The 26,259-nt window shown below is 45.5% G+C and overlaps 2 protein-coding genes across 2 annotated transcripts in view; one reads left to right on the top strand and one right to left on the bottom strand.

Moving 5' to 3' along the window:
• The window catches only part of LOC134489855 (tenascin-X-like), a 112,592-nt gene extending 108,035 nt beyond the window's left edge, over positions 1 to 4,557 (top strand). The window contains exons 49-50 of the mRNA XM_063292728.1: positions 202 to 365; positions 1,616 to 4,557. Coding sequence (XP_063148798.1) covers positions 202 to 365; positions 1,616 to 1,714 — 263 coding nt within the window. The 3' untranslated portion in view covers positions 1,715 to 4,557. The remainder of the gene's footprint in view (positions 1 to 201; positions 366 to 1,615) is intronic.
• Positions 4,558 to 5,914: 1,357 nt separating this feature from the next.
• LOC134492122 (steroid 21-hydroxylase) lies at positions 5,915 to 24,920 on the bottom strand. The gene is made up of 10 exons (XM_063296289.1): positions 24,694 to 24,920; positions 21,720 to 21,809; positions 20,973 to 21,127; positions 18,624 to 18,719; positions 18,420 to 18,521; positions 16,497 to 16,583; positions 15,870 to 16,073; positions 13,301 to 13,470; positions 7,886 to 7,989; positions 5,915 to 6,492 (listed from the first exon to the last, which is right to left on the bottom strand). The coding sequence occupies exons 1-10, from the start codon at positions 24,917 to 24,919 to the stop codon at positions 6,227 to 6,229; spliced, it is 1,500 nt and encodes a 499-aa protein (XP_063152359.1). The 5' UTR covers position 24,920; the 3' UTR covers positions 5,915 to 6,226.
• Between the last annotated feature and the right edge of the window lie 1,339 nt (positions 24,921 to 26,259).

Genomic DNA, 26,259 nt, shown 5'->3' on the forward strand with positions numbered 1-26,259 from the left:
TAAGAGGTGTTGGCCTCAACTCTCAGAATTCCCCAGCCAGCCTTGCTAGCTGCCCTAGAACTTGGTTGAATGTAGAGGAAGGGATTCACGTATGAAGGGGAAGAAGACAATTCTTGAGACCCGTTTGTGGGCAGCCAAGAATTCAGGAGGGAGAACTATGATTTCTTTTCACTCTCACTTTCTCACCTTCCTCTTACCCAGGCGATGCCTTCAGCTACCACTCAGGAAGTGTTTTCTCCACTCGGGACCGGGACCCGAATCGGGTCATCATCCCCTGCGCCATCTCTTACCGTGGGGCGTGGTGGTATCGCAACTGCCACTACGCCAACCTCAATGGGCTCTACTTTAACAACCGTGATCACCAGGTAATCCCCAGTGGGGAGGCGGGATGGAGCAAAGGGCTGCCGTACTTTTTCTGGGATGGTTGAGTGACCGGGAGGACCAATGGGGAAGCTGTCACCAAGGGGGAGAAACAGAATGCATCCTTGATTAATCCTCAGGTGGCTCGTTTCGGGAAAGTGCAGGACAAGCCATGGGCTACACACAGCTTCCATCCTGCAAGAAAAGGGAATGGCCTGGGGGAGTTCAGGAGGAGGGTGAAATGGCCTGCCACTGACCACCTACCCTGGTGCCAGCTGGGCAGAGTGGCTGCCTCCCTCCTGCTAAAGAGAGGAATGGCCTTGCTGGAGAGAGAAATCATTCAGAGAGCCACTTAAACAATAATCACAGCCAATCACTGCACTGTCTGGGTGTGTTTTGTACACAAGCTGTCCTCTGGGTCACCAGCTTTATTTGGAAGGGTTTATCAATGTTTATATATCAGCTTTCTGCTCCTGTTGGCCTAGGTCAGTGTTTCTCAACCCTGGCAACTTTAAGAGGTGTGGACTTCAACTCCCAGAAGTCCCTAGCCAGCCATGCTGGCTGGGGACTTCTGGGAGTTGAAGTCCACACCTCTTAAAGTTGCCAGGGTTGAGAAACACTGACCTAGGATGATAATGAAGAGGGTGCTACAGCAGCCCAAATCTCATAGCTGAAAGTGAGGGGTATCCACAACATGTCCAGATGGCAGCCAAAATGGCACAAAAGTCAAGATGCAGCCACAACGGCACAATCCAAGCTCTGCCCATTTTTAATACAGTACATGGAGTTTAACTGCACCGTGGGGCCTCCATCTTAACTGTTTTGACCACAGCATGCAGACACCCCTGCTGCTCACTCTCTTTTAGGTGGACTTCTTGTCAGGTGGACATCTTTGACCCTGCTGAGTCACTAACAGTCCCTGCTCTAGAAGGGCATCTATCACCGGCTTTAGTCCCTCCCTCCCCTTCTTGCTCAAGGGGTACTGTGGAGTCCAGAGTTTCGTGACCCCGGGTTTCACCGTGATCTGAATCGGAGGGATGTTCATTTTGCTGATTCCCCCATTTTCTGACCACACTCCAGGATCTATCTGAGCTTCCTCCACCTCAGTCAAGGGACACCCCTCACACTTTCATCTCCATTTCTCTCTCTCTCTCTTTCTCTGGCTTTTCGTCGATCTTCCATTTTCAGCGGGGAGTCTAGATTTCAGATTTCCCTCCATGTTTCTCATGTATTGCCTCTCTCTTCTCCATTCAAGGGTGTCAACTGGTTTAACTGGAAAGGATTTGAGTTTGCCATTCCTTTCACTGAGATGAAACTGCGGCCCAGCGCCTTCCACCCTCGGCAGCGGTCCTGAGCAGGAGGGTCCAGGTGCCGACGCAGGATGGACCATAAGGCAGAGAGAGCAATGGAGGAAAAGCAGCAGCAACAGCAGAAAATCCCAACAACAGCCCCTTTGCAACAGGATACCTCACACCTGGCCTTTATTCTGCTTTTCTGGCCCACCCTGAGAAAAAGAAGAATGGATCAAAACCAAGAAAAGCACTTTGTATTATAATCTCACTGTCCGGTTGTTGAGACTTGAGACATCCGCGTAAGTCAAAAGGAAGAGATAGCTCAGAAACAGAGTTTAAGAGGATGGAAGCAATTAATCTGAATGATAGTTGATTTTGGGGGAGAGCTTTAAAGAGAGCAAAGAGGGCAGGCTGGAGAGCAGAGCTTCGGCCCCCGAGACCTGGTTCCCTTCACTCCACTTAGTTCTGTGTCTGGGATCAGTGAGTTTGCAGCATCCCAAGGCCAGATTCTGACCCAGAGTCTCTACGTCTTGACCCCTTTTGCTCCACATCAGCTCACCAGCTAAAGATTTTTCTCTTCCCTCTTCAACCTTACTCTGAATCCAGACCTCTTTTTCTTCTTCCTGCAAATACTATTCAAAATGGAGCTAAAGTCATAGGTAGTTGGTGAATGCAGCTTAACATAAAAGCACTTTTAATGTTTTGTTCTTTAATTCCTTTCACCCCCTGTGGAAGCCTTGTGAACTTAAGCCACAGACCGTTCTCCCCACCATCAGCTTTTTGACTCTTGTTGAAGTAATCTGAGAGAGATCACTAAAACCCAGAGGTAGGGGACAAATTGAAAAAGATTGCAGAGTGGAAAAAAGAACTGAAGAAAATGGGAAAGAGCTCGGATTCATTCTTGTCCTCGCAATAATAATACCCCCAAAGTCAATTTAATGCAGTCAAAGGTACAATAATTCTCGCAATAATAATACCCCCAAAGTCAATTTAATGCAGTCAAAGGTACAATAATTCTCTTTCTATTTATAGCAAGATAGGCCAGTTGTTATGTTCTGTGGACTCCCTCTCTTTTCCTTATACTGTACCAGATTTTGGGGATCAAATCAGGATTATTTCTCACTTAAATTCTGAGCTTGTGTTTTTAAATGTTTTCAGGAAATTCCTGTGCCTAGAAACCTAGCATTTTATGGATGGCTAGGCTAAATTCCTTCTTCCTTGCTCTCCAGTTTTTCTAAGTGTAGTGGATTTGTTTAAACAGTATGGACCAAATCCATGTTGACACTTTCCAGAAAAAAGAGTATTTTCCTGCCTCTTAGCAGTACATAAAGCCTTGTGGTTGGGCACTCACTATATAGGGAATAATTGTATTGTGAGCTCTATAATTGTAAGGTATTTGCTATCCCAGTGTTTCTTAAACCGGGGGCAGTTATCTCCAAGGGGGTAATTTGGGTAAATCCTGGGGGCAATGGAGCAATTGGTAATTGCCGTTTGTGAGCTGAGGGTCCAGTTTGGGAATGCTACTGCTGAGACACTTGTGTAAAATAACAGAGTCAGTTGTTTTGTGAGGATAATGACATTATTTGAGACCACAAAAAGAGTCATTTGGGTCAAACAGTTTAAGAACCACTGTGCTATCCTGTTCCTCCCCTAACCTGGTGTCTTTATGGGTTAGACTAAGTCCATCCAGAATTATGGGAAATACAGCAGATATAGCTGGAGTTTGAGAAAGACTGAGGTGTATGTCAGGATTAGCCAGAGTTTTCATACAAAATCAGAGAGAGGAAAATGCAATCCATACGTGGGAATGGCCTCCCAATTGATCTGTTTTCTGAGCCAAGCTGGGACCAAACATTCTGTGTCCACTTTTTGAATCCATCTCTTTAGTGGACCAGACAGACTTCCTTTGAACGATCCAAAGAGATCAAAATGTTGTATTACGATCATACTTTTTAATGATCAATTTACTAATAAATTAGTACAAACAACCGGCTGAATGAAAGGCAGAATTCCCAGATTTGTTTAAAGGTCAATCGCCAATAGTCCTGATTGTAACCAGAGAGTGGTAGGATTATAAATTGTAAAGTGGGACAGGGAGAGATGCTTAATAAAATCCTAACGTCCTATCTCCTAATTTTCCCTTTCTCAAATAGTTTTAGCTAATTTTATCTCCCTGCAGTCTTCTCAAACTAGTAATTATATCACTGAGCGTTCTTTTTCTTCACTGGAAATGTGGAATGTGGAGATAATACCACCACCACCATCTGATCTTGAAGCACAATTGAAGATTAGAGTTCTGGGGCCTGTCTTCAAGACAGAAATTCAAGCCTGATCCCAGTGCAGAAAACCTGGGAGAAGACCAGGATCTGAAGGGACACAGAGGAGAACTTGACCAGTGACCCCAGCAAGACCTTGAATCTGTCCATCATTTTCCACATGGCTCATCCAGCACCTTTCTGGGCTAACACTAGTGACTTGGGCAAATGCTGTTGTTTGAACTGAGTAAAGATGAGGCAAACAGACTTGCATATTTGGCTCAACACAACGTGGGAACAAAGTTGTGCCTCTTTGGGACTTCCATGGCCTTTGATTGCTGCATCTCTCTTCAGCCGCTTGATATCAGAAGCAGGAGGTGGAAGAGTCCACAAGAAGAGATTTTTTTTCTTCTTCTTCTTAGGGGGCATCAAGGGCACATTGCACCCAGCAGGTGTCTTTACGACTTGAGGGAGGGCAGGATATTTGCACAAATTGGGTGGGAGGGAAAGGCAAGCTGTAAAGTATTGTTTCTTTATAAGGGAGTGGAATAAAACTCTTCTATAAGAAGTGCTTGGAAAAAAGTTATTTTTAGATCATGGTGAAAAAAAAATGTTTAAAATAAAAATCAAATATTTTTTAAAAACAGAGAGGACTAGTGACATTCTTCTAGTGTTATTTTTTTTTAAGGCCACTTAGTCTGATGGAAAACAAGTGAGAAGTGGCTTACGCCTGATGCAGTAGTAAGTTTAAGTGCTCACTCTCATGATTCTCACTGGAGGTGAGGGAGTGGAATTGTCTCTAACTAGAACAGGAATTGATGGGACCTACCCTAGAAAGGGTAGAGGTGAAAATAGGGGTGTCACCTAGCAAAACACCCTAAAGCTGGTTGCTTTGGAGTCATGTCAATAGCAAAAGAGTCTGTCAATTCCATGGTAGCTTTGGTTCTGGGCATTTCCCAATATTATTATCCGCCTACTCCAACTTTGTGCCGACTCAAATGTGTTGTTCCCATTGTTAATCCCTCTTTTCTGTGGGCCTTCCCCACTTCTGAGATAAAAGTGCTCTCCCCTGCTCCATGACTCAGCCGAAACTATGTTGGCATAAAATAGCCTGTCCCCGTGGCAGATCCCTCTTCTGCATTTATTGCATCTGTTCTAGTGGTGCTGGGTGGTGGTGTCCTGGTTTCAAGTACAGACCACATTAAGCAAAGCAGTTGGTTAAACCTCTAGATTTTCTGCCCTTCCCCTTTCTGACCGTCACCAGCCAGTGCGAAACCATCCCCCAACGGCACCAGCGCAACAAGAATGGAGCAGAAGTTGATGCGGGATCCGGCTTTACGGAGCGCACGCATTTCAAAACTGCAGCCCTCAGCTAGTCTGCTGGGTGGAGTTACAGCGATCCGAAGTAAGGAAACTTCATGAATTCCGTCTACCTTCTCTTGCGCACATCCAGATAATGAATCAGAGGGGATCCATAGGATGGGAGGCTTTTGTCGAAACGACCACAGCAGCATCACCGCTGTCACCACACAAGCTCTCCCGCTTTCGTTCATGCCTGCAGTGACTCAACCCAGGCCTTAAAGGGCAGGGCTTGTGCTGAAATGGCGTAAAACTGAATGCTTATCCTTCCATAGCCCCCAGTGGTGCCACAACTCCCAAAGAGGCCTAGGTTTCTATTTATTTACAGGAATAGAAAGCTTGCTCACTCTTTCATCCGCACACACCAGCCCCAGAAGATTTAAAGAGTGATCAGCAATGAAATGGCATCAGAGCAACATTTCAGATTATCCCCAGGACTTTGCACCACGGTTAGCAGCGGGCATTAAGAAGCATCGAGGGGGCATCAAAGGGGCATTAAGAACCTCCTCCTCCTCCTCCCAGGATTCTTTTGTTTATTTGTTTGTTTTATTTAGAGGCCATCCAACTCCCACCAACTCTGGCTGACTTAAAAAGTAAGAAAAAAAAATACAAAAAGCAAAAAGGGATCACGAGCAGGCCAAAATCAAACACATCAAACAACAACAATAGAAGCCCCAGCATCACACTGTCTCAAAGCCTGGGAGAACAGCCAGGTCCTCAGTGGCTTTCTGAATGGCGTCAAGGTGGGAGCCATCCGGATCACTTTTTCATCACCGTCATAACTGCAAATGGTTGCTAAACAAGGCAGTCACTAAATGAGGACTACCCATAGTTTAAGCCTATCCGAAAACTCCATGCGTGACTGGTTACATCGGTGAAAGCTGAGGGCTTGCCAAGGGGATTAAGGGAGGGGGATCCAAGACGATGGGGTGATTTCCACTTCCCGGCCATGCAAAGGCCTCATTTTGCAGGCTCTGCGGCCCCCGCCCGGGGCACCAACCGCACCAGGAAGGGCTTGCAATGTACAAGAAATTGAAAGGATCCTTTGAGGTCAGGAAGGCATCCGGCTGGCGGGGGCAAGAGTTGGAAATCTCGCAGGATGTAAGCGAGGAAGAGGAACGACTCCATGCGGGCTAAGGCTTCCCCCAGGCACACCCGTGCCCCACAGCTGAATGGCAGCAGGTGCCGTTGGGCATCAGCAGAAGCTTCACCCTCCAGGAATCTCTCTGGGCAGAAGAAAGAGATCAGTCAGATTAGCAAGGAAGGAAAGAAATCCTTTCCGCACATCTTAAAGTTGCCAAGGTTGGGAAACACCACGTTAGAGGTTTGGTCTAGCCATTAAGGTGCTGGGCTAGAAACCAGGAGACTGAGAGTTCTAGTCCCGCCTTAGGCATGAAAACTGGCTGGGTGACCTTGGGCCGGTCCCTCTCTCTCAGCCCAAGAGCCAATCAGGCGTGGTAGGAGAGTTCTAGTCCCGCCTTAGGCATGAAAACCGGCTGGGTGACTTTGGGCCAGTCCTCTCTCTCAGCCCAAGAGCCAATCAGGCGTGGTAGGAGAGTTCTAGTCCCGCCTTAGGCATGAAAACCAGCTGGGTGACCTTGGGCCGGTCACTCTCTCTCAGCCCAACTCACCTCACAGGGTTGTTGTTGTGGGGAAAACAGGAGGAGGAGGGAATATTAGGTATGTTAGCCGCCTTGAGGTATTTATAAAAATAATAAAGGCAGGATAGAAAAATTAAATAAATAAATAAATAAATAACAAACAAACAAACCAGGAATAAGCCATGTATTCCTGTTCACGCCTCACATCAAATCATAACATCAAATCATAGCTTCAAGCTACTTGGAACTTTGTTCCCATAGCCTTGCTAAGCCAAAGTCAAATCACATTATGGCTTAGCATGATGCGTGAACCCAACTTTTCTCTTTCTCTGCTCTATTACTCAAATACGTGTATATCTAAAACGTGACATAAAATCCACAGTGATTTCTTCCCCAATCTGTGTCTCCTGCTCTGTGGCCAGGTTTATACATTGCACTAGACTATGGTTTCCTTACTGAATACGGCATAATAGGCTGGGTTTGTGCAACACACTAAGCCGGTGTTTCTCAACCTTGGCAACTTTAAGAGGGATGGACCTTAACTGGCTGGGGATTTCTGGGAGTTGAAGTCCACCCCTCTTAAAGTTGCCAAGGTTGAGAAACTCTGCACTAAGCCAAAGCCAAGGAAACTTCATTATGGCTTAATGCAGGGTTTCTCAACCAGGGTTCCATGAGATGTCACTAGGAGCTCCCTGGGAGATCATGATTTATTTAAATAATTATTTCAAATTCGGGCAACTTCACCTTAAAGAGGTAACTTGCATTCTTTATTTTCAGTTTAAGAACACTGTTAATGCATATACGCAGGCCTACCCATGAAACAAATGGAATAATTTTGTAACTTCTGGCCTATGTTTGAGCCTGAGTGTGCAGGGGTTCCCTGAGGCCTGAAAAATATTTCAAGGGTTCCTCAGGGGTCAAAAAGTTGAGAAAGGCTGGCTTAGTGTGTTTTAGGAACTCAGTCTTTCTCTCTCACACACACACATGCACATAGACACACACTTGCACATAGGAATACCTGGCCTAAACTCCAGAGGATGGTGCCACTTGGTCTCATCGTGATGGGCCCCATAAAGATTAGGAATGACTGTCGTGCCCTTAGGGATGGTAAAACCAGACAGACTTGGGAGAGGGCATGAGAGGGGGAGGAAAAAAGAGACAAAATTATATCAGCAAGGCTTCAGAGGTGTAATTTGTTCCCCTCACTTGCCCTAACCGTGGGCATCCGAGGAGAGCAGCGACATCATCAGTTTTGTGACACATCGCAAATGAAGTCATGGTGCACATGAATTCACTGAAGATTCTACCACACACCTAAGGAGAAGCCACAAAGGACAGGCAAGTGGTGGCTCAGAGGTGTCACAGAGAGGCCCAGCCTATTTTGGAACCTGACCATTAACCACCTCCTTCTCCATAAAGGAGAGATATCTCAGTACCATTTTTGTGGAAATGCTACTGACATTCAATCTTAAAATTGTTCTGCTTTCCAGGATGATCCTGGGCAACTTCACTGCCTATCGGAGAAGTTCTCAATCTCCTATGCCTCCCACTTCCAGCTTCTTCCCTGCACTGTATCATAAGAACCAACCTCCCTTCTTTGTTTCTACCTAATTTATTATCTACTGTTAAGGAGTCTCATTCCTGACTTCATATGAAAAGAGCTCAGGGTAGGAAAATTCCTAAAAAATAAACATGAAAAAAAAAGGTGTGGGGTCAGCACTTCTGAAAGACACCAGTTTGGAGAAGTCTGACCTAAGCAAATGAATGTTGGTTTAATAAAGGGGGCATTTTAAAATGTGGAATCCTCTACTATATCTGACCTGAAGTGGTATGGCTGAAAACAAAGCTAGTCTATATGGCTTTGCAATGGGGTTTCAGATGGGAGAGAAATCAGTAGCCCTATTTGGGCCCTCTTGACGCATAAAACCAACACAAGGAGAAAAAGAGGCCTATCCCATAGGGGGATGATGATCCGGTGTCCTGAGGTCACCATTGAAATAAGACAACTTATAGTCTTGCGTTGGAGATCATGATGCAAGCCCACATTTGGGTCATTTGAGTGATGACGATCTGACGCATGTTCATCATTCTGACATTATTGTGGCTTGTTAGGGATGCCTATATACCTTGGAAGAGATTTTGCACCACCCTGGCTGCATCCTCTGGACAGCCACACCTTGGTGGGATTGCAGGCATCCAGGGGAAGCCGCAATGATGTCAAAATGACAGTGTGTGTATCATGAGGTCATCATGGACAGAGTGTTACTTGTTCCCCTTGGACCCCACTGCTATTGCCCATGGAAGAGACATCTGCCCATGCATACTCCAGGGATGGGAAAAGGTACATCTGCAGCTGAATGATAAGAATCCTCAGCCCCCCTCCTTTCATCAAGAGCATCAATGTGCCTCGCTAAACAATAACCCTAAAACAAGCAAAAAATGGAATAACCAGATACAAATGTTTTCTTTGGGAGTCTCTGAGCTGTGCTCAGACCTGTTTCACCCTCACTTGGTGTCTTTCCCCACGTTCTGGCTAATGGCACTCAAGGTTTTTAAGCAAAAAAAAAACTTGATGCCACCAGCTTGATGCTTTTGACTGTTGGCCAAGCAGGATATCCTGGATATCCAGAAGGCAGGGATGTGGTAGAACAAGCGCCTGGCAGAATGCAGTGTTGGAATTATCAGGGGTCAACTCAGCATTGTCTCATAAGCATAAGGGGGTCTCTCTAGTAAACACATCTCTGTTGTACTTGTGGGATGTCACACGGGTCACCTGATTTCCACCTCCTCCTCCTTCTTGGGCTTGGGGATCAACAATCTCCATTACCCTTCTGGCAGACCTGCAAGCAGGAGCTGCTGCAGGATGCAGCTCTCGCCCTATAGAAAGTGTCTACAAAGAACCAGTGATGATTAAGTGCTTTCTACTATGAACCTCATCAGCAAAGGATCGTTACCTTGTCGTGGTGCTGGAGCTTGAGCACCTCAATGATGCCATGAGCTAAACCGTGAAGGGCCACCCAAGACGGGAAGGTCATGACAGAGAGGTCAGACTAAATGCGATCCCTGGGGAAGGTAATGGCAACCCACCTCAGTATTCTTGCCGTGAAAACTAAATGGATCAGTACAACCAGAGATATGTCGGTATACCATCGGAAGATGAGACCCCCAGGTCGGAAGATGGTCAAAATGCTACTGGGGAGGAACAGAGGATGAGCTCAACTAGCCCCAGACGTGATGACGCAGCTAGCTCAAAGCCGAAAGGACGGCTAGCGGCCGACGGTGCTGGTGGTGAACGGCGAATCCGATGTTCTAAGGATCAACACACCATTGGAACCTGGAATGTAAGATCTATGAGCCAGGGCAAATTGGATGTGGTTATTGGTGAGATGTCAAGATTAAAGATAGACATTCTGGGCGTCAGTGAACTGAAATGGACTGGAATGGGCCACTTCACATCAAATGACCACCAGATCTACTACTGTGGACAAGAGGACCACAGAAGAAATGGAGTAGCCTTCATAATTAATAATAAAGTGGCTAAAGCAGTGCTTGGATACAACCCAAAAAACGACAGAATGATCTCAATTCGAATTCAGGGCAAGCCATCTAACATCACAGTGATCCAAATATATGCCCCAACCACAGATGCTGAAGAAGCTGAAGTAGAGCAGTTCTATGAGGATCTGCAGCACCTACTGGACAACACGCCTAAAAGAGATGTTATTTTCATCACAGGAGACTGGAATGCTAAGGTGGGCAGTCAAATGACACCTCGAATTACAGGTAAGTATGGCCTGGGAGAACAAAACGAAGCAGGACACAGGCTGATAGAATTTTGCCAAGACAATTCACTCTGCATAACAAACACTCTCTTCCAACAACCTAAGAGACGGCTTTATACATGGACTTCACCAGATGGACAACACCGAAATCAGATTGATTACATCCTTTGCAGCCAAAGGTGGCGGACATCTGTACAGTCGGTAAAAACAAGGCCTGGAGCTGACTGTAGTTCAGATCACGAACCTCTTCTTGCACAATTTAGGATCAGACTAAAGAGATTAGGGAAGACCCACAGATCAGCTAGATATGAGCTCACTAATATTCCTAAGGAATATGCAGTGGAGGTGAAGAATCGATTTAAGGGACTGGACTTAGTAGATAGGGTCCCGGAAGAACTCTGGACAGAAGTTGGCAGCATTGTTCAGGAGGCGGCAACAAAATACATCCCAAAGAAAGAGAAAACCAAGAAGGCAAAATGGCTGTCTGCTGAGACACTAGAAGTAGCCCAAGAAAGAAGGAAAGCAAAAGGCAACAGTGATAGGGGGAGATATGCCCAATTAAATGCAAAATTCCAGAGGTTAGCCAGAAGAGATAAGGAATTATTTTTAAACAAGCAATGCGCGGAAGTGGAAGAAGACAATAGAATAGGAAGGACAAGAGACCTCTTCCAGAAAATTAGAAACATTGGAGGTAAATTCCAGGCCAAAATGGATATGATCAAAAACAAAGATGGCAAGGACCTAACAGAAGAAGAAGAGATCAAGAAAAGGTGGCAAGAATATACAGAAGACCTGTATAGGAAGGATAACAATATCGGGGATAGCTTTGACAGTGTGGTCGGTGAGCTAGAGCCAGACATCCTGAAGAGTGAGGTTGAGTGGGCCTTAAGAAGCATTGCTAATAACAAGGCAACAGGAGACGACGGCATCCCAGCTGAACTGTTCAAAATCTTGCAAGATGATGCTGTCAAGGTAATGCATGCTATATGCCAGCAAATTTGGAAAACACAAGAATGGCCATCAGACTGGAAAAAATCAACTTATATCCCCATACCAAAAAAGGGAAACACTAAAGAATGTTCAAACTATCGAACAGTGGCACTCATTTCACATGCCAGTAAGGTAATGCTCAAGATCCTGCAAGGTAGACTTCAGCAGTTCATGGAGCGAGAATTGCCAGATGTACAAGCTGGGTTTAGAAAAGGCAGAGGAACTAGAGACCAAATTGCCAACATCCGCTGGATAATGGAAAAAGCCAGGGAGTTTCAGAAAAACATCTATTTCTGTTTTATTGACTATTCTAAAGCCTTTGACTGTGTGGACCATAACAAATTGTGGCAAGTTCTTAGTGGTATGGGGATACCAAGTCATCTTGTATGCCTCCTGAAGAATCTGTATAACGACCAAGTAGCAACAGTAAGAACAGACCACGGAACAACGGACTGGTTTAAGATTGGGAAAGGAGTACGGCAGGGCTGTATACTCTCACCCTACCTATTCAACTTGTATGCAGAACACATCATGCGACAAGCTGGCCTTGAGGAATCCAAGGCTGGAGTTAAAATCTCTGGAAGAAACATTAACAATCTCAGATATGCAGATGATACCACTTTGATGGCTGAAAGTGAAGAGGAACTGAGGAGCCTTATGATGAAGGTGAAAGAAGAAAGTGCAAAAGCTGGTTTGCAGCTAAACCTCAAAAAAACCAAGATTATGGCAACCAGCTTGATTGATAACTGGCAAATAGAGGGAGAAAATGTAGAAGCAGTGAAAGACTTTGTATTCCTAGGTGCAAAGATTACTGCAGATGCTGACTGCAGTCAGGAAATCAGAAGACGCTTAATCCTTGGAAGAAGAGCAATGACAAATCTCGATAAAATAGTTAAGAGCAGAGACATCACACTGACAACAAAGGCCCGCATAGTTAAAGCAATGGTGTTCCCTGTAGTAACATATGGCTGCGAGAGCTGGACCATAAGGAAGGCTGAGCGAAGGAAGATTGATGCTTTTGAACTGTGGTGTTGGAGGAAAATTCTGAGAGTGCCTTGGACTGCAAGAAGATCCAACCAGTCCATCCTCGAGGAAATAAAGCCAGACTGCTCACTTGAGGGAATGATATTAAAGGCAAAACTGAAATACTTTGGCCACATAATGAGAAGACAGGACACCCTGGAGAAGATGCTGATGCTAGGGAGAGTGGAAGGCAAAAGGAAGAGGGGCCGACCAAGGGCAAGATGGATGGATGATATTCTAGAGGTGACGGACTCATCCCTGGGGGAGCTGAGGGTGTTGACGACCGACAGGAAGCTCTGGCGTGGGCTGGTCCATGAAGTCACGAAGAGTCGGAAGCGACTAAACGAATAAACAACAACAAACTATGAACCTACCTGTATCCAGATCTACTGAATAAAAGTAAGCTATCTCTATTTTTCTTCACCTAACTACAGTGTGAAGACTGAATTTATTTCTGAACGTAATTAAGCTGAATGTGCAAGTTCCTTTTTTGGTTCATGCTTCTACCCTGCAAGATTGGTGTTTGCTGCTTGGAGTTCTTTTATTAACCTTTAAAAACTCCATCATGCAGGAGGAAGGGAACCAGGATCCCCTTCCTCAAGCACAGATTCATGGGGGGGCTTCTCAAAACCTGTTACCTGGTGTTACGGATGGTCATGTGGGGCAGAGCCAGGGGTGCTGATGGGCGCAGGCGCAAGGTCTCCCAGATGGTGGCCCGGAGGTAAGGCAGCTGCGCCTGATCGCTATAGATCGGATCACGGTGGAATCCAATGACTGTGGTTAACTCTTGGTGGATCCGCTCCTGAATCTGGAGTGGCAGAGAAAGAAGAAACACGGTGGGAAGAAAGAATACAGGCAGTCCTCGCTAAATGACCATTCAATGGCTGTTCAAAGTTATGACGGTGCTGAACGAATGGTTCTTACGCCCAGTCCTTGAAATTACAGCCATTGCAGCGCCCCCGCGGTCACGTGGTCGAAATTCTGGTGCTTGGCAGCCCACCTGCATTTATAACTGCAGCATGTGCTTCAACTCCCCCCACCTGCCTATCTCCTCCCCCCAACTCTGCCCTTTTGGCCGCCCTGTGCTCCACCACCCCTGCCTGCCACAGGTGACCTTCTCTGTCTTCTTCCTTCCACTGCTGGCAAGGTGTGCCCAACCTGGCCTTTCACCAGGCAGCTGCAGGCCACACAAGGCCTGAAGCCTCCCAAGGCCTTCCTGAGGCCGCAGCTGCCTCGTGAAGGGCCAGCTGGAGGAAGAAGACGGCGAGGGTCAGCTGGTGGCAGCTGGGGTGGGGGGGCTTCACCGTGTGGGGCTTGAGATGGTACTCCTGGGCTGCAGTGGTAGCACCAGTGGCACCGGGGCTGAAATAGAGGCGCATGGACAGTGGTGGCAGACTGGGACTGCTGAAGCCCTGGCACCCATACTTCAGCCCCAACGCTGCCACTGAGGAATGCCGCTGTGCAGGGCAGCCAAAAGGGCAGAGATGGGGGGGGGGAAATAGGTGGGGGGGGGAGTTGAAGGGGAGGCAGTCCCTTACCTTGGAAGAACTGAGGCTCGGGGCTGGGAGAGACCAAGCTGGGAATGGTTTGGATCAGGATAGGTCCTCGCCTAATGATCGGGTGGGATTTGCTTAACAACAGCAATGGGGACTGCCAGAAGTGCTGTTGCTAAGCAGGGTGGTCAGGTGATGTCTTGCTTAATGACCACATTGCTTAGTGACAGAGTTGCCAGTCCCAATTGTGGTAATTAAGCAAGGACTACCTGTAAAAGCAAATAGGTAAAAAAGAAAGAATCGTTGAGAGCTTCTGGGTGGAGAAAACGGCTGACTGACACATCCTCAGAGAGCAGGGATGACACTGAGGCGGAGGACCGACCAGGCAGTGAGCTTGGACCAACAGAGCTTCTTCGAATAAGGAGAAGCTGAAGACATTGCCCACATGTGCTTCGGAAGGCAGCTCCCCTTGAGGAAGCCTGTAGAAACCCTGCAGGCGACTCATGAGTAAGAGCACCAGGAGCCGAGGGAGAGAGATGGTGCTCACAGCCTCAGTGGAGCCTGTAATGGACACTGGGTCTGACCTAACTCCACTTTCTAAAATTTGCATTATAATTATTTAAAAGCTACAGAGATCTTCGGAGCAGCAGAGTAATTAGACTCCTGGTAAGTTTTCTTACAACCCAGGGCATGAATAAAGGGAAACAGAAAGAAGTAAGTACAAAGGTCTAAAAATAATCTACAGCAAAAAGCTTGCTAAGAGTTTGGACTGTGAAAATTTAAAACAGATAAAGGGTTTGGATCAATTTGGATTTTGCTTATGTTAAAGTATTTTTTAATTAAATAAACAGCACATATCCTCGTGGGACTGTTTGGCTCTTCCAAGAGAATTGATTGGGGCATTTTTCTAAACAAAAAGTCAAGGGAGTGTCATTAAAGGGCATAGACTGTAGAACGTGTTGAATGTGACTACTGAGTTAAGAACACAAAGAAATGGAAAAGAAAAAAAAAGGAGAAGGGCTCTCCTTTGGCTGTTGCTTTCCCTTGCTGGACAAATTAAACAAAAAGAAAAAAGAGAGAGAGAGAGAGATGGCTATTATCAGGGAAGCAGTTAAAGAAGGGAGTACAGGTAGTCCTCATTTAACAACTGCCCTGTTTAACAACCATTCAAAGTTACGACAGTACTGAAAAGTAACTTTACAACCGGTCCTCGCATTTACAACAGTCGCAGCGTCCCACAGTCACATGATCGCCATTTGTGTGCTTTGCAGCCTGCTTCCAACAATCAGAGTCAGTGGAGAAGCTGGCAGTGAAATCACAAGTCGTGGTCACGTGATGTCTCGCTTAATGACCGCATTACTTAGCAATGGGGTTGCCAGTCCCAATTGTGGTCATTAAGCAAGGACTACCTGTACATTCAACAAAATTTCCCTTTCAGGTACAGGCAAACTATGGCCCTTTAGATTTTGCTGGACTCCAACTCCCACTGCAGCACCATCATGACAAGTGGTGAGGAATAATGACAGATGTAATGGAAGATCATGGCTTCTTCCATCCTGGCATAGACCTTTGACCATCTTCCGTGACCTCTGCACAGAGAAGAAAGATTTGAAGCAGGACAAGACCTTTGACAGAAAGCCAAAACATGGCCCAAAGAGAGGGAACCTACTTTGATTTAAGGGAACCATGCCCCCCAGCAAACTGTTCATCCTACCTCTGGATGGTGCAGCAGGAAGGCGATAGCCCAGGTGAGCAAGGTTGCTGTGGTCTCAGTTCCTCCAACGAGCAGGTCAATAATGGCCATGTGGACATGATCCAGCAAGAGGCCAGTCTCCCCCCATTTTCCAGTGCCATGGTCACGCAGAAACTGCAGCATGTCATTCAACATGTCCTGGACCTCAGAAGAGCTATGTGACTCCTAAGAAAGGAGGACGACATGCAGCAGGACAGAGCTGATGTCATCCATCTATTCATCCAATCAGTGATCAATCAACCAGTGCTCAGGGCCTAGTCCCAATAACTCCTTGCCTCTGGCCCTGTTGATAGGAATTGTTCTCCAGCAGCCTCTGAAGAGACATGCCTTCTCCATCCCTGTGGTAAATACTGACCCATTTTAGCATGGTAGTAGAACTGGAAGATCTCATCATTCCTGCTCTTCAACTAGTACAGCATGGCTGCTGGGGAATTCTGGGAGTTGACGTCCACTCGTCTTAAAGTTGCTGAGGTTGAGAAATGCTGAACTAATAGATCCCCCCTTTCATATCCTCCTCTTGTCTATGGGCCTCCATGAAATAAGGTTAACCTTATATAACCCTAATCTAGCCATTCTCCACAATCTCACCTGGTGTTTCTTCATCTGGCCTTGGATCAAGGCATCCCGGCTTTTGACACAGGAAAGCAGATGCCGCAAAGTAGGGTTGGGGAAGACCTGGGGCGCAGCAGAGGAGCCGAATGAAGTTGGTTTCAGCATAAACACTCAGGACTTTTACCCTCCCTATTACTTTTCTTCCTCCCTTCCCTTTTTTGGACGTGCCACCATGGACACTTTGACCATCCCCTTTTCATATTTTAGGAATATTGGCCCTTCCTCACCAAATGTCCTTTCTGTGTCCACAGAACTGTACAATTTCCAACATTCAATGGTTGATCATTCTCCTTCGGCAGTTGGATGTGCATGAATATTCTTTGACATTATAGCAAGCCACGCAACATGCCAGGGTCTGAACTACAATCTAAGATAGCTTTCCCCAATCTGGTTTCCTCCCTATGTGATGGCATTTAACTTCCTGCTGGCCATGTTTGCTAAGGATTATGGAAAATAATGGTATCAAGAAGTAGGAAGTTTATCTAAATCCTCTTGAACCACTATCTTGACTTTTGTGGTCTTCCTATCTGTCTCTGTCAATCACAAAAGTCAAGATAGTGGTTGGACTGCATGATTGAAATGCTGCCCCATTTTATGTGTGGATGTAAAAGGGGCAGGCCTTCCATCATGCATTTGTGTCTGCCATCTTGACTTTTTTGACTCCTCCCTGGCAGATGCCCCCAGCTCAGATCTAAATTGTTGCAAATCAGCCTTAGATCTAAATTGTTTGGATAGTCAGCTAAAGGGCAAATAAACCACGCCCAATGCTTTGCAGCAGTATTTTTCAAACCTGGCAACTTTAAGATGCGTGGACTTCAACTTCCAGAATCCCCCAGCCAGCTGGCTGGGGAATTCTGGGAGTTGAAGTCCACGCATCTTAATGTTGCCAAGTTTGAAAAACACTGCTTGGGACTGATCTGACGAAATCCTACTTTGGATACCGAAAAACTCTTGACAGAGCCATGTTAACAAAGCGCTCTGCAAAACCTTGCTGTGAATATTTTGCCTGCTTGAGCAAGCTCAGCTCAGAAACCGTTAGTTACCAAGAGTCACTGTATATGAGATGGGTGGCAGAGAAATTTAATAATAAATAAAATAAAATATAACATGTTGTAGCTGTCAATGGAGGCAAAAAACCAGAAGGCATCTGGTAGCACCTTTTCCAAGTAACACATTTTACCAAAAGACAGACACTTTCGTAAGCTGCAGCTCCCTACGTTGAGGTAAACCTGTGTTTCCCCAAAGCATGAGAATCTAGGCCTCTCTTGCAGAGCTGGGCAAAGTATTGCACACTACAATGCTTAAGAGGCCATTTGGTGTAGTGGTGAAGGCCCCAGGCTAGAAACCAGGAGACCGTGAGTTCTAGTCCCACCTTAGGTACAAAGCCAGCTGGGTGACCTTGGGCCAGTCACTCTCTCTCAGCCCTAGGAAGCAGGCAATGGCAAACCACTTCCAAAATCTTGCCAAGAAAACTGCAGGGACTTGTCCAGGTAATGGCCAGGAGTCAACACTGACTCAAAGACAGAAGAAGGAGGAGGGATAGGAGAAAGAGAAAGAGAAGGAGAGACATTACCAATAAAGGTCGACCTCAACACCTAGTTTTTGCTATGAGAATGTCAGCAGACGTGAGAGGGATTAACAGAACTTTTACTTGCAGCTTCTAAGGGTGAAATTGGCTATTTTGACCTTTTCCCAAAGCAGTTCCATCAGTAGAAGATCAGCTCTGGGTCCCTGGGCCAGTCCCTCCCTCTCAGCCCCAGGAAGGAGGAGGCCAGGGCAAACCACGTCTGAAAAAAACCTTGCCAAGAAAACTGCAGGGACTGGTCCAGGCTGTCACCAGGAGCCAACACTGACTTGAAGGCACCAAAAAAAAAAAAAAAAGCTCCAACCAGCCCTTACCCTGAAGATGGGAAAGAACTCAAGAATTTGGACAGAAGCGGCACTCCATTTCTCTACCAGCTTGATCATGCAGTTATGCATTTCTTCTATGGTGGAAATGTCCTACGATGGATGAAAAGACAGAGATAGCTTGGAGAAGACACGTCACTGGCAAGGCTGCTGGTGAGTCAGCAGAGGAATTGTGCAACCGCTCGGTGGACTCACCACAGCCCCAAAAATCAGGGTAGAGACGACCGAACAGGCATGCAGGGAAAAGTCGTTGACCACATCCACAGGTTGCCCATTGTAACTATGGAAGACCTGTTAAGGAGGCACAAGAGAGAAATATGCCTTATATCACACACACACACACACACACACACCCCACTGTAAATATCATTCAGCAGGTCCCCACCCTTTCCAGAAAAACATAAATTGCTGGATCTTCCCCAGCTGGACAGGATGATGAAGACGGAGTTGGAAGATAACGCTTTTGGCTGCATCAAGGGCGATCGGTTGCTTTCTTCCTGCTTTTATTGCTTGTAGCTTTTATCTTTTGCATGATGTTTGGTTTTATATAACTCTCGGGAGCTGCCCAAAGTTGCCGTTCTAAGATGGGTGGTCATACACGTCTTTTAAATAAAATAAATCCAAAGTGGATGCAAGTGAATTGTGCTGAGAGCTGGCAAAAGCCAGGGTTGGGTACAAAACCCAATATTTTGAAAATAACTCCTTTCCTTGAAAAGGAAACGATGCAGTTGGCTCTAGACCTTATTGCCTATGCTGAGTATATTTGCAGGAACCATATTTTCTTGGAAAAAATAAAGGACCAACCAGAAAAAGGGGCAAATCTGAAAGAGGTTCATAAGGATTTTTTTTAAAAAATGGTTTATGTTTATAACTTTGCTTTACCCAGGAAAATTCAAGAGCAAAACCAAGGAAATAAATAATTAAATTAAATAAACCAAAAGTCCAGCTTTCTGAAATAAAGGGCTGTCCTTTATAAAGAAAAAGGACATATGGTCAGTGTATGTATGCTGCATGCAGAAAAGGATAATGAATTAAATTTTACACCTTTCCCCTATTTAAAAATATAAAATAAAACAACATGGTTTGCTAGAAAAATATAAAATAAAATTACATGGTTTGCTAGAAATGCAAGACATTTTCACTAGCCCCTCTTTGTCTTCAGTGCTGTAGAAAAGACTTCCTAAGAGGAAGAGCTTTACAATGGAGTTTTTCACAATCCCCTTTCTCTGGGTACGTTCAAGTAGAGGCTGGACAGCCATCTCTCAGCACCTCATTTAATCCTCAGTCTCCCTATATACAAAATGGGCATAATAACAGTATACTGCGGAAAGGGGAAGGACAACCAGGAGCCACTGTTTCTTAGTCCTTACTCCAATGTGATGGAGCAACATCTCTTTAGAATTGAGGTTTGCACCATCCTCTTGATCAGTGTTTCTCAACCTTGGCAGCTTGAAGATGTGTGGACTTCAACTCCTAGAATTCCCCATGGCTGGCTGAGGAATTCTGGGAGTTGAAGTCCACACATCTTCAAGTTGCCATGGTTGAGAAACACTGCTCTTGATGTTTCCAGAACTGCTTAAAACTTCCTTTGAGCATTTGGTGACGACTTAGTTGTCGCTGTTTTCTAATTTCAGCATAACTGTTGGGTTCCTGTTTTATCCTGTATTTATCCTGAATATCCTGTGTTGTATTCATCTGTATAGTCTACCTGCCTTTGGCAACTGCTTTTATACTTACTTCTTTTATGCATTTATATTTCTGTACTACTTTTCATATACATACATACATACAGTATATAAAATAAATTTCTTCTATATATTTTTGTATATGTATATATAAATTTTCGTATATGTATATATGATTTTTTTGTATATATTTTTTGTAAAAATACACATCTTTACCATATTTTAATGTTATTCTTACTTAGGACTGGATTCCCTATGATGGGTCTTGTGTGCCTGTTTCCCCCACATTTTATCATCCTTTGCTTTTTACATTATAGTTTTATAATTCTATATCCTTTTTATATTGTTTTTTGCTGATCTTTGGCCACAATAAAGGTTTTCTGTTTGTGTTAAAGTCTACACAAGCCTTTCTCAACCTTTTGACCCTGGAGGAGCCCTTGAAATATTTTTCAGGCCTCGGGGAACCCGTGCACATTCAGGCTCAAATATAGGCCAGAAGTTACAAAATTATTATATTCCTTTCATGTGCAGGCCTGTCTATATGCATTAACGGTGTTCTTAAACTAAAAATAAAGAATGAAACTTACCTGTTTAATGTGAAGTTGCCCGAATTTGAAATAATGTTTTAAATTAATCGTGATCTCCCAGGGAACCCCTAGTGACTTCTTGTGAAACCCAAGGGTTCCATGGAAATCCTGGTCTACACCATTGATGCTAATGATGCTTTCTGCAGACATTTTAATCAGTTTTATGTTTTTACTGGCTGGCTATAAGCCACTATGAGTCTTCCTTGATTCAGCAGGATGCAAAAAGAACACCAGAAAGGAAATCAAGTCAACAGACCCATCTTTAAGGTCACCTTGGAGAGGTGTTGAGCCTGGTCCTGCACAATCTGCTCCATGTCTCCCCGCAGGCAGCGCTGGAAAGCAACGTGGGTGAGTTTGCGTTGCAAGCGCCAAGTTGGCGTGTAGTTGCCCAGAGAGAGGTCTTTGCCTCCGTTTGAAATCAAGTGGGCTGCAGAAAAGATGTAGGAAGGAGAGGTTAGAAATAACCTGTAGCAAAATGGCAGGAGCTCACATCTGCCCACAGAAGGAAACAAATTCCTAAAGTTTTCCTGCTTGGAAAAATCCTGCAAAAAATCCTGAAGACTCTGAGGAGTGGGTGATATTAATCGCTATGGGCATCCCCAAGCAATGGGGGTAAGAATAGCATGTCCCCCAAAATTTGGATGCCCCAACTTTCTTATTCTTTGTCAGCCTTTTGGAAAGCCTTCAAACCTGGTTGGGGCTGGGAAGTTCGGTGATCCTGACCTATATTTATTTATTTAATTAATTAATTGATTTCTCTGCCACCCCTCATGCACGACTCTGGGCAGCTTACAAATAATATATGGCGTGAATCCAGGCACGGTGGCTCATAAGCATAGTTTATGGCTTGGATGAACCCAGCAAAGTGCAGTCTCTTCCACAATCACAGCCAAACAAATCCCATTTCTGTGCAATGTGTGATCCTCCATCTCACTGGAGTTGGCTAACAAGGTGGCTGACAGGCCATGATTTGATCTCAGTTCCTAACCAGAGTTGCAAACAATCCGGGCAACTGTTACCCAGAAAGCTTTGAGGCCGTCCAGCGAAGTCGGACCATTTCCGCATCAAAGCCTCCCGAATTAATTCGGAGCTGTTCAGCACGACCACGACTGAGCAGGGACATCCAAGGGAAAGACAGAAAAAGGAGAAGAAAGAACAGTTAAAAAACAATGTCTCTTTCTCAAAGCCAGACCCCAAAGCCCCCAATCTTTCCTTAGCTCCATTTTGGGAGAGACTTTTTTCATTAGTATTTTTAAAGCAAGAACTGAAAACCCTTAGAAAGAAGGATCCATGCTTGGGCTACAGAGATTTAATTTCCACATGCCTCGGCTAAACACGAAAGTGGGACTTGTGTGTGTTTTTAAACTACCAATGCCTAATTTTGCTTTTTAAAGCCAGGCTCATGGCCAGCCAGAGACATTGGGCTGTCTTGATGAAATGAAGCTGCTGATATGAGCAGGAACCAAATCGCCCCCCAATTCATTTAGATTCTTTCGCCACTTGGACTTTTTATCTTTACTCTTATTTATATTGTTTATTATTGTATTTTTATACTGTGTATTTTATGATTGTTGTTTTTAATCGATTGTTGTAAACCGCCCAGAGTCCCCCGATGGGAGGAGATGGGCGGGGACAAATTAGATAAATAAATATAATATATTGTAGAGGACTCCTAAGGAAAATAAGCTTTTTTAAGGTCTGGGTGCCCAACCCACCGTTCGTGGGCACCAGAGCTCCCATATGGGTCTCCTGTGGCACCCATCATGCCCTGTGCCCCACCTGGTTGGTTGTTGTTTTTTTGCAAAAATCAGATTACTTTTTTAAAAATTGGAAGCTAATATATTGCAAAGTCAAGCCTTAAGCACAAGAAGGCATCATTTTCTGAGCGTTCTTCTGGGCCCTGCAGGAGCATTGTTAGAAAATAAAAAGCCCAGTTTTTTGCTGGGAAGAACACCCCCATCTCTGTCCATGGAAAGGAAAGGAAGAGAAGTGGGGGAGACAGAAAACATGGTGGGCAGCTATCTCACAATGCCTTCTGGAAAATAAATCATGGCACCCACAGTCCCAGCCACTGGTGAGAGCACCCTTCATATGATCTCAAGATTACAAGGGGGGCCACAGGGCCCAAAAGTCTGAAGTGTGCTTTGGGCTGCCTCCTGCTCCTGATCTGCTCCCTGGGGAGGCTGCCTCATGCTGCCCAAGGTTAGGGCCAGCCCTGTAAACCTGCCATATTAATGCAGTGAAGCAAAGGCAGCAAACGTGTGGCCCTCCAGGGCAGTGTTTTGCAACTTTAGCCACTTTAAGGGCTGTGGACTTCATCTCCCAGAATTCCCCAGCCAGCAGGGCCATTGCTAAGAAGTCTGGAAGTTGAAGTCCACACCTGTCAAAGCTGCCAGGGTTGAAAAACGCTGCTCTAAGTGTTACTGGATAACATCTCCCAGCATCCTTGACAATTGGCCATGCTGGCTGAGGATACTGGAGGTTGGAAGGGAATCCCTAGTACAAAGGCAGTGTTATCATTTCCAATACCAGTGGAGATGCTGAAACCTGTCCTAACTTGCATCAGATGAGACTGGGAGACAGGCTCACATGATCAAATGTCCCTCCATGTCAAAAATAAACAAGCACATCCCTAAAGCTTCACAAGTCTGGAAACGCCAGATGGAAAAGGAATGAGCACCTAGGGTAAGAGCTTTAAGCTGCCTTCTTTGGTGACAGAGCAAGGAGTTTGGCCCTTTTCCAGCCTGGCCTCCTTCCAAGGTCATCAAGGCTGGAGAAAAACAGGAATGCAGGAGAGCTTTCCATCACCCTCCTCTGAGCAGCTGCTTAGGCCATTCTAAGACCGTGGGGAGAATCCTCTAAGACAGGGTTTCTCAACCTCAGCAACTTTAAGAGGTGTGGACTTCAACTCCCAGAATTCCCCAGCCAGCCATGGGCAGCAGGAGTGTCCGCAGGGTGCGGTCAAAACTGTTAAGATGGAGGCCCCACAGTGCAGTTGAAACTCCATGTATTAAAGATGGGTGGAGCTTGGATTGTGCCATCATGGCTGCCATCTTGATTTTTTGGACCACATGCTAGGAGGCCATCAACCTCGCTTGCAGCCCTGAGATTTTTGCTGCTGTAGCACCCTCTTCTATCAAGGCCAGGACATTTTTTCCACCACTGCATTATCATCCTAGGTCAGTGTTTCTCAACCTTGGCGACTTTAAGATGTATGGACCAACTCCCAGAATTCCGCAGCCAGCCATGCTGGCTGGCTGCAGAATTCTGGGAGTTGAAGTCCACACCTCTTAAAGTGGCTGAGATTGAGAAACACTGCTCTAAGAGATAAGAGCTGTTGAACAGTAGAACGGGCCAGCTCAGCACATGGACTCTGTGTCCCTAAATAGCTCCAGTGAAGGAACTATTTAGACTTCCTCCATTTTTTAGGAAGTTTCTCTTCATGGTTAGGTGAAATCTGCTTCCCCACAATTCCCCCCCATTGTCTGCTTTCCCCCCCCATGTACCCCAAAACCGTCCCCGTGCGTCACCATCTTCTCTTCTAAAGATAACCAAGGGCACAAAGTCATTCTGCTTGCAGCTCAGAGTCCTCCAGATCCTTCTCCACCAAGATCAAAAAAAAGTGACCAAGGCCTCACCATTCTGGAAAATTAACGCCTGTAAGCAACCAAAAAGGGGGGGGGGGGAAAGTCTGGAAATCATCTTGTTTTCCCACTGTTCCAGAATGGCACACTAGAAAGACTTTTTAAAAACCAAGAGGAAAACTAAGGGAGGAAGCCCTTTGGAAAACAAGAAGAAAGTTTTGAAAACACACGTGGAAGCCAAGCAGCTGTAAAAGAAAACAAACCAGCCTCAGGAATACCACGCAACTCTTTTTTGAAGATTAAAAACCTCCACAAACACATCGGTTTTAACTGGATCCCAACCCCCACCCGTTTACTGCCCCTGCAAAGCTCCCAAGCCCAGTTCTGCCAACACACTCAAGGATTTCACCTTTCTTCCCACATCGGAGGCGGTAGATGGGTCCATAGTGCTGGGCTAACTGGAGGAAGTGGACTGGCAGGTCAGCGTGGAACAGGTGGTGGAGGTTGCCGACCAGGGGCAAGGCTGGAGGGCCTGGAAGCTCCCACGGTGCCCTTTGCCAGCCCAGCCCCCCACGACGCCGACTCAGGAGGGCCACAGCCAGGAGGGCGAAGACCAACAGCCCAGCCCAAAGCATTGCTAAGCCAGCTGTGCAAGGCCCCTCCCGGTGCATATAAATGCCAGCACATTCAAAGGGGGGCTGGGGAGGAGGAGGAGACCCTGCCCCTCCCCAAAGCAGGGGGGCCACCCAGCAGCCTTCCTTATTCCACCTTCCCCAAAGTTACAAGGCACGGCCCCACCTCCAGGTCTCTCCAGGCAAAAATAGCTTTTTCCCCCTGACCCCATGCAACTGTCAACATGGAGGCCAGCTTGGGCCCCATCCTTGAGACGGTGACAGATTTATCATCTGAGAACGTCCCTTTTCTCCTTGATTTGGTCCAGAGGAAAGAGAACATTTTTTTTCCTGAAGGACAAGATCCGTGTCAGCAAGGAACACTGGCTGTTCTTTTTCCCTCTATTCTTCTTTTTCAGGCTCCCCACCCCCCAAAAAATAAACACGGGCACCGAAAACAAAGCTGTGCAATGAACGTGACTTCCTATTGCAAGGACAGAAATCCATTGCAAGCCATTGGTTGTGAGAATTCAACTAATGCATCCCTCTCCATTGGGCATGCTGGCTGGGGTAATGGTAATGCAACACATCTGGAAGGCAACTGGTTGTTTGCACCTGATATAAAGGCTGCAAGTTGGGGCACAAGGCTACCTGCCCCCTTCTGCAGTGAAGTAGCAGAAGCCTTGAATTACCTGAGCTGGAAGCCCTGCCCGTGGATGGAGTTTGTGAAAATGGAAAATGGCTCTTGGATTATTTTCTGATTCAACAACTAAATGAAATCTGATTTTATCTAGAATATATTTGTTATATATACAGTGTACAGTGTAATGTATGGATGTGTGTGTATATATATATATGTGTGTGTATAATATAAATAATAACATTTATAATAACATTTATAAATAAAATAAAAATTGATAATTGATAATAATCTAAGTAGTAAGAGGTTAATTTGCATCTATACTTATAACTGCTGTGAAAGAAAATTGGAAGCTACTTCTTTATATTTTCTTCCTTTTTTTCTGCACTTTTGTATTTGTCTTTCTTTCTTTCTTATCTTCTTCCTTTTCTTCAGTCTAAATATTAGTCCTTGTTAGTTTTTATCTCTCTTGTTGAAAATTTCAATCAAGTTATCTAACAAAAATAAAATGTATTTGTTGAAGGGCCAAAGATGAGGCCAGTCTGCAAAGAACAACTGGTCCTATCAGCCAGCTGACGATGATAAGCGAGATGCCCTTGGATGATCGCAGAGAATCTGGAGCAAAGGGCCATCCTGTTGTTCACTGGGCCCGCAGAGACGGTAGAAGGAGACCCGTGTTCGTCTACGGCAGCAAAAAAATCAGAACAAGTCTCAGAGCACTTTT

The sequence above is a fragment of the Candoia aspera genome, chromosome 2 (genome assembly GCF_035149785.1).
Source record: "Candoia aspera isolate rCanAsp1 chromosome 2, rCanAsp1.hap2, whole genome shotgun sequence".
In the NCBI taxonomy this organism is placed as follows: domain Eukaryota; kingdom Metazoa; phylum Chordata; class Lepidosauria; order Squamata; family Boidae; genus Candoia; species Candoia aspera.